General features: G+C 40.5%; 1 protein-coding gene across 1 annotated transcript; it reads left to right on the forward strand.

Moving 5' to 3' along the window:
- The first annotated feature begins 11646 nt into the window (after nt 1-11646).
- On the forward strand, nt 11647-12258 carry LOC138883514 (secreted RxLR effector protein 161-like). The gene has a single exon (XM_070164206.1). It carries the CDS (start codon nt 11647-11649, stop codon nt 12256-12258), a length of 612 nt encoding a protein of 203 aa, XP_070020307.1.
- The last annotated feature ends 417 nt before the right edge of the window (nt 12259-12675 follow it).

Raw genomic sequence — 12675 nt, forward strand, 5'->3', positions numbered from 1 at the left:
GACTCGAAGATACTATAAGCAATATTTTATACCACCCATAACGAATCAAACAATAAATTTTCAAAAAAAATTCAAATTCTGGAGCTTCAAGCTCAACAATGGTGGGTCTTCATACACACATTATATAAAAAATAAAAAGAACAAATATGTAATATAAGACGTACATACATACAGAAAAAGTAAAAAAGAAAATAATTGTATAATTAAGTGAAATTGATCTATATGAATAACATAAAACACAAAAAAGCATTCAATATAGAGAGAAAAAAGAGGAGTAATATAGGTCGTTTCACCTTCCTTTCTTGTTTAAATGTTGTTCGTAAATAATTTTATAGATAATAAATGATAATTAATATTTAGCAGTTGTTGTATTTAGAAGTAAATGTTATTAACAAATAGTAGTATTAATTGATGTAAGTAATAGTAATATTTATTAGAGCCTTTTGGTCTTATATGCAAGTATTGTCGCTTTTATTCCTATTTAAATCCTAGTCATAGGAGATATTATTTATTCTGTGTATATATACACAAATCGCTACCATAACCGAGATGGTTAATTTGATAAGCCAAATCACAGATCTTCCTAATGTGACTTGGATCCGATATCAAGAAATCATGTGGGACGGGTAAATAGTATTGATTGCATAGGTAGGAAAAGTAAATAATTTAGGTTTGGATATTTAAGGGTAAATAGTTTGGGTTTAATGGGTATAAAGTAAGATTTTCTCTTTTCTTATTATCTTTCTTTTCCTTTAGTTCTTAACTATAACATCTCGTAATTAATTCAAGAGTTCATGATTTGCTGTCATATAGTTTATTAATGTTGTCCCTAATTCAACTGTGAGAGTCCCGCAGTCAACTGTTGATGATTTAAGTTTCATTATATCCTTTTACATAAAAAAAGATTGTTTACCCTAAAATTCGAGTAACAATTAAATTTATATTGTGGTTTTAAGGATATGTGATTTAATCCAATACCAATTAATAACAAAGAATTAAATAAATAAATTAGAGAATAAAATAAGTCAAACCAGTATATAAGCTAAATCTCGACCTCGACCTCGACCTATGACAGTCTCGAGGTAGGATAATAAGAACATCAAATTATAAGGTAACTCTAGGGAACAGTAAGCAAGAAAGTGATAAACGTATATTTTCTTATCAGTCAACAGTGGTCTACAAATGAATAGGATCCCCTTTATATAATAGGGGAGTCCTAAATAAGGTACACTTCTAATTACAGTAGGAAATCATATTTGACAGTTGTCTAACCGTCGAAGACCAATTCATTCCGAAATTTACGCCGTGATCCTCGGGCCGTTGCGGGTATCTCGCTCTTTCCGTTACAGAATCATAACGGTATCATCTCGAAGCATGCCTTCTTCCGACCTCGACAAATGATATCGACCTCGACATCGGAAAAGGGCATTGACCCCGAGCTCGGCATCCTAGCCTTCCGATATGGTATCACTTTCTCCATGGAAGAACGAAATCGGATAGCCCTGATTTTTATCGTATACAGATAGTCCCCTCGTTTCTTAGAGTGAAATGATAAGAACGACTTGAACATCAATCAATTTTATAGAGACCCCGAAAATAACGCCATCCCCGTGACGTAGACGTTCGGGGTAACCGAAACGTCCCCTCGGTTCGGTTCCCCAAAATATTAAATGCTTGATAGTGACGGTCGGCCACTAGCGTCGCCGAACCATCACCAGGTGCCTATAAATACAGGCTCTCTATTTGAATCAAAAACTTTGGTTCCACCTTCAAATTTTCTTGATCTCTTCCTCTCTTCACCATTTTAGCACCAAAAATATCAAACTCCGCCTCTTTCCACTTCCTCCAACCTAAACCAATAGCGAAAACTTCCAAAATCGTTCCTCAAAAGGAGAAAGCTTCCTCATCTTCTTCCCGGCCGGTCGGTGATAAAGCGTCGGCCCTTCACGAGATTGTTCCCGCCCCCTGTGTTACAATGAACGACTTCAAAGTTGAGAATCCCCCATCGATTCCTAGCCTATGTGAGCACGTGTCGAGATATATTTGCTCGATAACGGAGAAACACCTCGAGGCTATGAAGAGAGATTGTGGCTGGGGGGACAAGGTCGTGGTACAGATCCTTGCTCCTGAGGAGAGTATCACCACTCATGTGGAGGGGTTCCTAAGTGTCTACACTTACCCATTCATACTGGGTCCCAATGATCCAGTCATCATCGATTTCTACAAGAGGTACCAGGTCACCCTCGAGCAAATTCACCCCTCGTTCTGGCGCATAGTGATCATGCTCCATTTCTTTTCCAGCAAGGCTGAGGGACTGGAGTTCACCCTTAACCATCTCATTCGATTATATCGACCTCGGCTTTTTTGAGGGCTAATCAAGCTCCAACGCCAGGCGACCAAGGCCTTTTTGCGAGCAACGGCGAGGATAAAGATCGGGGTTAGATGAGCCGGTTCGTGCAAGTGAGGACCTGCGACATCATCCCAGAGGAGAAAATGATGTTCCCAGAGAAGTGAAACCCTGAACGTAAGTGGTGTTTTTACCTATTAGCCTTCGTACTCCGTTTCTACATTATGTGATGCCTTTATCTATTTTGCAGCGGTCGCTTGGATGCCTCATGCGGTTACCAACCTCGAAGACTGGGTCCGGGATTAGCCTCGACTTCCTTTTATGCCGAGGGCTGTTGGCGTGACTTGGCGAGGGGTAGATGGGAAGCCAAGCATCATGGTAAGTCCATCTTGTAAGCTTTTGATGCCTTCCCCTTTATCGGGGATATCTCTTCACTCACACTTGATTCTCCTTCATACAGGCATTGGAGATGTCTCTGAAATGAGGCCGGCCCCGCCTGGGGAAGAGATCGAGTCCTCGATTCTGAAATCGGGGAAAGATAATAAGAGGAAGAGGGTCACGGAGCCCGAGGACCCCCAAGATAAAAAGGCACCAGCTCGAAGACACAGGAGAAACCTCATTCATATTGATATAGAATCTGTCCACCAGCTGGGTGAAGAAGAAGAAGACAAGGGCAACGATTCAGCGCTGGTGGCTCGAGCCAGGAAGCTGGTCGAAGCTGCCAAGCCCTTCGAGCCGGAGACCCTGTCTCGTGATGAGGAGGCTTCGAAGAAAGATTCCGGCAAAACCCCTGAATCACCCAAGGTCAAAATTGTTCCTTGTCCATCAACAAGCACGCCGGAGGGGGCTGGTTTAGAGATCCCCAAGGCTGAACAGAGCGCCCCGAGTGATTTGCTCGGGGCCATGATAATAGGTCACTCTCCCTGTCTACCAGCTTATTCTGAGGAGACAATAAGGGAGGCTCGGGCTCTGCAGATGCCTGACTTAGGCGGAGTCCCCAATGAAGAGGATCCCTTCCGGGATTAATTTATCGGGGTTGATGACGCCGCTGATCTCAACGATGCATCCATCCTTTTCGAAGAGGCCCAACGCCTTTTATCTCGAGTAAGTATTAATTCCCATTGTTGCAATTTTCTTTTCCTTCTTCTACCTTTATCCTAACTTGTTTCTTTCTTTCTGTGTAGGCTTTCACCAAGTTTAGGGATGACCTAAGCCAATGTAAGGCTAAGCTCTAGAAGACCTCGGAGGAGAGGAACGCTTTGATGCTCCTTTGTGGTCAAAAGAAGGAGGACTCAGGGACCTTCGGGCAGATTTGGCCAAGGCTCGTAAGGATGAGGTTGAGCTAGACAAGCAGGTAACTATCATTTTGAAAGAGTACGGTCTACTCGACCCGACTGTGGGCTAACACTTCAGTATCTTAGTTGCAGCAAAAGCTAGAAAGGATCGAGCTACTCCGGGGAGAGGTCAATCAAATTAGAGCTAACTGTGATCGATGGAAGGAGAACATGGACCGCCTTGCTGTGGAGAAAGAATCTGCTTTGGCCAAACTGGCATTGGCCAAGGCCCAACTTTAGGGTGCTAAAGAGAAATTTTCGGCCTAGACCAAAAGGATCGACGAGCTAGAGGTCAAGCTTGCTGAGGCCAAGGCAAAGATCGGGGAGACGAAGATCATGTCTGACAAATCTATAGCCGTATACTTGGCCGATGCTGAGGCTGCTCAAACACCGCTAACGGAGGCTTCCAATCGAGAGCAACGGAGCAATGATTTGGCCAAGTTCCAATCCCGGAGGGAGACCCTCGAGGAAATCCATGCTCGAGGTTATGACCTCTCTGAAGAGATAGCTCAAGCTAAGGCGCTTGAAGTTGATGCCAGTTTTTTTGTCTCCTCTGATGACAATGATGATGATGAAGGCAGCCAAGGCGAGTCTGACAACGATGAGGGGCCTCAGCCCGAAGGAGAAACTACTTCCTAGGGAGAAACCAACCCCGGACATAGTTAGGATTTTTTCTTTTTATTTTTGTAATACCTCTGTCGGTCTCTTATACAAAAAAAATTTCAAATATATAAAAGAAAGTTTCTCTTGAATGCCTTCCTAATCCTTATAAACATGTTTTTTGCCTTGTAAAATTTTTGCACAATCTTATGCTTTGAAATGTGTGTTCAAGACTTTTGTCTCGGGCTTTCTCGAAGTCACCATAGTCGAGTTCGAATAAGATTCGAACTTGAGACATATACCCTTAAGGGTTTGTGTTGGATAACGGTGAGTCCCCGAGCCATAATCAAGTTATTATTTATTTGGGCTCAGGATAGTCGAACCCTTGGATTCGGATGGAGTGAGAACAAGATCTCGAACTCTAAGTGTATTGGCCCTTAGGCTCTTTAGATCGGGCCGATATGGCCTCTGAAAGATGGCTACTATTTCCCTTTTTTGGCTTAAAATACTTAGTAAAAATTTCTTTATGCCTTAACATGTATTTTTTTACCCATTGAGTTTTTTGAGGGTTCGATATCGATTGAAACCCTTCTGCTTTTTGTGCCTTAGCAAGTTTGTGTTAAGATACTTTGATACCTCTTAAGGTTTTTTGAGGGCCGATTTTATCGAAGCCCTATTTATTATTTGCCGAGGGTAGCCTTTTTTAACCGGTTTATCTAAAAATTTGAAGGCCTATTTTGGTTGCGGGGTTCGGACGTCTCCGAGCCTCATTAATTTGGTTGTAGCCTTTGGGTATGCCTCTTGGGCTTATTCCCCAATAACACTTCGAACTTGTTCGAGGTGTTAGTCCCCGAAAAAGATGGCCTTGGCCTATAGATCGAGGGGCGCCTCTTTGAGGTCTTATGAATTCGAGTTTAGATAACTCAAATATGTTGATTGTCGATGAAAGTCCCTGAGTGTTCGAGGTATATTTGCGCTTGGCCCTTGAGCCATTTCTCACAAAATCATAAGTATGAAGCTCGTATAGTAGTAAATTTTCTTTGAGACACAAAGTGTTTGATATAGAAAGAATGCTTCTTTGAATAATTATACATGCGTACATGTTTTGCCATTAGGGCTCGACTAATCTATATGGACACGGTTCACTCGACCGTTTGGCCCATTACAAAGTTTTCCTATCAAGACCCTTTGACATGAAGTATTTTTCTCGAAAATATAACCTCCGAGGGTGATGCCCCCCAGTATTCGAGGTTGATTGAAAAGAAGCCTTGGATACTATTGAATTTTCCTCAGGTAGCACATAATTGTTGCCTCGTTAAAAACCTCGCCGGAAAAACCCATTTGGGATAAAAACTGATCTAAGGGAAAAAGAGTGCAACACGTGCTTTAAAACCTAAGGTTTTTGTGTTGAAGATTTTTCTCGAAGTCTTCGATCGAACACCTGCAATAAGTTAGTATCAAGTACAAATGGAAAAGCGAGAAAGTCATACCTCAGCAATAGTATCGTTTGAGTAGTGATACATTCCAATTGTTTGGCAATTGTTCGCCCTCCATTATGTCAAGTTTGTAAGATCCCTTTCCTATGATACCGAGGACTTGATATGGTCCTACCCAATTTGGGCCTAGTTTCCCTTCGTTTGGGCCTCGAGTATTGAGGGTGACTTTCCTTAGAACTAAGTCCCCGATTCCGAAGTGGCGAAGGTTGGATCTTCTATTGTAATATCTCTCGATTCTTTGATTCTGTGCAGCCATTTGAACAAGCGCAGCTTCTTGTTTTTCATCCAATAGTTCGAGGCTAGTATTCATAGCCTCGAGATTTGATTCCTCTGTTGCATGTCGAAATCTGGCGCTAGGTTCTCCGACCTCGACTAGAATTAAGGCCTCAAAGTCATATACTAAGGAGAACAAGATTGCCCCCATGCTAGACTTCGATGTTGTTCGATAAGCCCAAAGGACTTCAGGTAGAACTTCTCTCCATTTCCCCTTAGCATCGTTCAACCTTTTCTTTAAGTTTTGAATGATTGTCTTGTTCGTCGATTCGGCCTGTCCGTTTTCACTTGGGTGATACAGCATTGATAAGATCCTTTTTATTTTATGTTCTTCAAGGAACACCATTACCTTGTTGCCGATGAATTGCTTTCCGTTGTCGTATACGATTTCGATAGGTATCTAGAATCGACACACGATGTGGTCCCAAATAAAGTCTATAACTTCTTTTTCTTTGATGTTGGCCCAAGTTCAGGTGAAGTTTTGAAGAATGACAAATGAACTCAGTCATGGACCAGGTTCATCATGTGAGGCATAGTATTTATCAACCTAGACATGTGAGATACACGTGAAGGAGATAAGTCTCAGTAATCAAGCAGCAATATCTCCTGAACTGATCGAAAAGGTTTCATATTGGATGAGGAGAGAAAGTCTCCTTATGGTAAGAGGACACAATCACACAATCTAGATAAATGATAGGGTTGGAGTTTGTATTGAACAAGGACTCAACTTTGATGGAATATCAGCAATTGAGTCTCAATCAAACTCTGATTACTAACTCATTAAATAACAGTGATTGTTCTCTTTTACAGGTGTTGCACATACGCAGAAGTTAAACGTGAATAGGGAGAAAAATAGTAACACTTTTTGCAAGCAGTTCGTGTGTAATTCAAGTGTGCAAACCTGAATCTACTTGAACGAGATAGAAGAACCAGTTCTGTTGTGTTTATTCTTATTCTAGTTCAATTGTAGTAGGTGGTTTGAAGTTGTACCTTTTCAGCTTTCATAGAAGCATTTATAATAGGTACTTTGAGTGTTCAAGTTATAGGCTAACTTGAAGGTGTCGCAACAGTTGAGGCTGTGTGCTACACAGGGATTAGAGTTAATTCTTAGGTTTACAAAGAGTTTTGTAAATGCTGTTTTGGCTCAGTGATTTTAGTGGATATTTGGAAAAATCCTACTGAGTAGTAGGTCGTGGTTTTTTCACCTTTTGAGCCAGGTGTTTTCCACGTAAAAATCTTTGTGTTCTTTATTTTCTGTACTTTTAATTCCGCAACAATAGCAGTTAGAACACTTAGAAGAACCAGGTTCTTCTAGATCGAAAAATTGGGTACCACACAAATCACCCCCCTTCTTGTGTGGTATTGACGTTTAGAACATCAATTGGTATCAGAACAGGTTATCCTTGAAGAGGCTAATACCTTAGGAAAAGATCAACATGAGTGCACCACCTGGGAACTGGGACAGGCAATCCACTGCTAGGCCTCCACTGTTCAATGGACGGTACTACTCTTGGTGGAAGAACAGGATGAAGGATCACATCATAGGAGAAGACTATGAACTCTGGGACATAGTCACTGATGGTCCTTTGGCAACTACAATGAAAAGTGAGGAAGGAGTGGTTGTGCCAAAGACAAGGGCTGACTGCACTGCTGAAGACCTAAAAAAGTGGGATAAAAATGCTAAGGTCAAGAAATGGCTTGTGTGTGGACTAGGTCCAGATGCGTACAGTAGGATCCAAAGTTGTACTACTACCAAGGAGATATGAGACACTTTGCAAGTGGCTCATGAAGGAACACCTCAAGTGAAAAGATCCAGAGGAACACTTCTGTATTCTCAATATGAGAATTTTACTATGAATGAAGGAGAAACTATCCAAGAGATGTATACTAGGTTCACTACACTGAGAAATGAACTTAAGTCCCTTGGAAGGATTATTCTTGAAGAAGACGAGGTTGAGAAAATCCTGACAAGGTTGAGAAAATCCTGACAAGGGTTCTGCCAGTCTCATGGGAAAGCAAAATCACGGCCATTTAGGAATCCAAGAATATTGCTACTCTCAGACTGGATGAACTGATTGGAAATCTTACTGCTTATGAACTGAGAAGGCAAACCATGAAGATGGATACACCCAAGAAGGAGAGAAGCCTAGCTCTCAGAATTGCTGAAGGTTCAGATCTGGAAGATGATGAGATGGCTATGATCACTAGAGAATTTAAAAAGTACCTGATGAGAGGAAAGGGTTCTTCAAGAGGTACAACCTTCAACAAGTCAAGAGCTCATGAAAAACAGACCAATGAGGGTTGCTACAAGTGTGGTAAGACTGATCACATGATCAAGAACTACCCTCAATGGTAAATTGAGTTGAAGAAAGAAAGGGTTGAACGAAGGAAAAGGAAAAAGGAACAGGTTCAACCAAAAAGGATCAAAGGTTCAACCAAGGCTATGGTTGCTGCTTGGGGAGAAACATCAGATTAAGATTCGGAAGATGAAGCTGAAGAAGAGCAAGCACTGATGGCCATCGGAGAATCAGATGATGAACAAGAGGTAAGTATCCTTCATCTCAAAAATAAGATTAAATTTTTGTCTAAAGAACAGTTGGCCGAGCTACTACTAGACTTCATTGATGAGTCTGAGATAATTAATAATGAGAAAGAAGTTTTGTCTAGGGAATGTGTGATCCTAAAAGCAAAATGCAAAAGTATAGAGTCTAGGGCTAATGAGAGTGATAATACAAATGCTGAGTTGAAGAACCAGGTTCTTGAACTTGATAACAGTATCTTAGAACTTAGGTTTGAAAACTTAAAACTGAAACTAGGAACAGGAAAGAAGAAAGCTGATCACACATATCTCACTCTAGAAGAAAACTTGGGAAAAATGAAAGATGAATTGTATAAGAAAGATAAACTCATCAAAGTCCTGAAGGAAGATCTAGGAAAGGTGAAACATGAACTAGACAGAACTTGCAAGTGGAACAAGGCTTCTGATGCACTCTCTTGGCTTCAAGAGCATCACAGTAGCAACAAAAGAGGACTTGGCTATGGGACTCGAGAAGCAAGTACCTCACTCTTCCTGAAAATAAAATCTGCACACACTGTGGCAAGGCTGGCCATTACAAAAATGAATGTAATGCAAAAGAAAAGGCCAGTCAAAAGAACAAAGTCTTTGTTCAAGAGAAAAACAAGCTACCTGGGTGGGCAAGAAGGAATCTGATTCATCCTTTTGCCTATAGAAAATGACCCAAACTAGTTTAGGTTCCTAAGACTAACCCCTGATTTCTTTTTGCAGGTCCAAGTGAAAGGGAGGAGCCAAATATGGTATATGGATAGTGGCTGCTCAAAACATATGACTGGGAACAAGGACCAATTCCTTTCACTTGAGGACTTAAAAGGAGGTAATATCTCCTTTGGTAATGGAAAGAAAGGTGAGATCATTGGGGTTGGAAAGGTAGGCAAAACAGATTCTCATTCCATAGAGAATGTCTACCTGATAGATGGCTTGAAATATAGCCTAATAAGTGTGTCACAATTGTGTGACAGAGGTAATCTTGTAGCTTTTACCTCTACCAAATGCTTTGTGATTAACCTTACCACTGACAAGATTATTTTGCAGGGAAAAAAAGTTAACAATATTTACATTGTAGATTTGTATACTCTCTTAGAAAATGAACTCATTTGCTTAAGTGTGTTGGTTAATGATCCCCTCCTGTGGCACAAAAGACTTGTTCATGCAAGTCTAAATCAGCTAAACAAATTAGTCTCTAAAGACTTGGTGATAGGGTTACCTAATATCAAGTTCAAGGAAGACAAAGTTTGTGAGGCATGTGCAAGGGGGAAGCAGGTAAGATCATCCTTCAAAAGCAAGAAAATGGTAAGTACAACCAAGTCGTTGGAACTGGTCCATATGGATTTATGTGGTCCAATGAGAACCATGAGTAGAGGTGGAAAGAAAAATGTAATGGTTCTTGTCGATGATTATTCTATATTTACCTGGGTTCTATTTCTAACCTCCAAAGATGAAGCATTCGACATGTTTATTGCATTTGTTAGAAAAACTCAGAAACAATTAGGAAATCAACTTGCATCCATTAGGTCTGATCATGGAACTGAATTTGAAAATTCCAAGTTTGCTGAATTCTGTGATGAAAATGGTATAGATCATAATTTCTCAGCCCCTAGGACCTCTCAACAAAATGGACTAGCTGAAAGGAAGAATAGAACTCTGAAGGACATGGCTAGAACCATGCTGCTTTCTAGTAAATTGCCCCACAGCTTCTGGGCAGAGGCCGTAAACACTGCATGTTACATAATCAATAGATGCATGACCAGACCTCTGGTAGAGAAGACTCCCTATGAGTTACTTAAAGGGAGAAAACCAAACATATCCATCTTAGGGCATTTGGTTGCAAGTGCTATGTGCACAATAATGGAAAAGACTCCCTAGGTAAGTTTGATCCCAGAAGTGATGAGGGAGTATTCTTGGGATATTCTTCACATAGCAAAGCATATAAAGTGTTTAATAAAAGAACTGTGTGTGTAGAAGAAAGTGTACATGTAGTATTTGATGAAACTAACATTTTTTCTTAGAGACAGGAACATGAAGATGAAGCCATTGGATTGGTAAAGGAATTGACTGAATCCCCAGCACAAGTCAAAGTGGCATCAAAAGAAGGAACAAGTGATGGAACAGGTCCTTCAAATCAGGGCAACCTGACAGGGGGGAACTAATCAAGGAGAAATTGAATCAAACCCCCTAGAGGAACTTGTTCATGAACATGTTCCTCAACAACAGAACATGGGAGAGACATCTAGCAGAAACCAGTTGGTTGTGAAACCTCACAAGTATCAAAGTTCTCATCCCATTGAGAACATTATTACTGATCCAACATCTGGAGTCAAAACTAGATCACAACTAAAGAATCTGTGTGCTTTTGATGCTTTCCTATCTCTTATTGAACCTAAAAATGTTGTTGAGGCTTTGCAGGATGTAGATTGGGTGAATGCAATGCAAGATGAACTCAACCAATTTGAAAGAAGTCAAGTTTGACATCTAGTTCCGAGACCCAAGGATAGATCAGTCATTGGTACAAAATACGTCTTCAGAAACAAACTTGATGAAGATGGAACAGTTACAAAAAACAAAGCAAGACTGGTGGTACAAGGATATAGCCAAGAGGAGGGCATAGACTATGATGAGACATTTGCTCCAGTTGCAAGACTAGAGGCAATCAGACTCCTCATAGCCTTTGCAACACACATGGAATTCACTCTTCATCAGATGGATGTCAAAAGTGCCTTCCTGAATGGCTATCTAAAGGAAGAAGTGTTTGTGAAACAACCTCTAGGGTTTGAGAGCAAGGAATGTCCTGAGCATGTGTACAAGTTAGACAAGGCTCTCTATGGGCTCAAGTAGGCCCCAAGAGCTTGGTATGAACGACTATCCAAATTCCTACTGGAGCATGGTTACAAAAGAGGTAAAATTGACAGTACCTTATTTTTAAGGGAAAAAGGTAAAGATCTCCTTGTTGTGCAAATATATGTGGATGACATCATATTTGGGGCTACCACTGATAGGCTGAGTAAGGACTTTGCAAAACTAATGGGCAGTGAGTTTGAAATGAGCATGATGGGTGAGCTTAACTTCTTTTTAGGCTTGCAGATCAAACAAAGTCCAAATGGAACCATGATCCATCAGCAGAAGTATACAAAAGAGCTAATCAAAAAGTTTAAAATGGAGGAATCTAAAGAAATAGACACACCCATTGCAACTGCCACCAAATTAGATATTGATGAACCTGGTTCATCAGTCGATCAAAAGTTGTATAGGGGTATGATTGGTTCACTCTTGTATCTTACTACAAGCAGACCTGACATCGTTTTTAGTGTAGGGCTTTGTGCTCGTTTTCAGGCAAATCCAAAAGAGTCCCACTTGACTGCGGTAAAGAGGATACTGAGATATCTGAAAGGCATCACTGATCTGTGTCTCTGGTATCCTAAAGGTAGTAATTTTGATCTAGTTAGATATGTTGATGCTGATTATGCAGGTTTCTTAGTGGACAGGAAAAGCACCTCAGGTATGGCATATTTCCTTGGTTTATGTCTTGTGTCATGGGCTACCAGAAAGCAAAATTATGTGGCCCTATCTACTGCTGAAGCTGAATATGTTGCTGCTGCTTCCTGTTGTGCTCAATTGCTATGGATGAAACAATAGCTGGTAGATTTTGGAATTGAAGTGGGATGTATTCCAATATTCGTGATAACACTAGTGCTATAAGTATGACAAAGAACCTTGTTCATCATAAGAGGACTAAGCACATAGATGTTAAGCACCACTTCTTAAGAGATAATTATGAGAAAGGATTGATTTCAATAGAATTCTGTGCTACTGATAAACAAATAGCTGACATATTTACTAAAGCACTGAGTAGAGAAAACTTTGAGAGGAATAGGTTGGAGTTAGGGATGATTAAGATCACCAAATAGGTCCAGTTCAGAATGCATCTAACTTTGTGTATTTATCTAGATCAATTCTTACTCTGTTTCATACTTTAATTAGTATACTTCTGTGACATGTGTATGATTCACTGATCTCTTACAAAGTTTCTTCTATTATGGCATTTGAGGCATG

This window comes from Nicotiana sylvestris, chromosome 12 (assembly GCF_000393655.2).
Source record: "Nicotiana sylvestris chromosome 12, ASM39365v2, whole genome shotgun sequence".
NCBI lineage: Eukaryota > Viridiplantae > Streptophyta > Magnoliopsida > Solanales > Solanaceae > Nicotiana > Nicotiana sylvestris.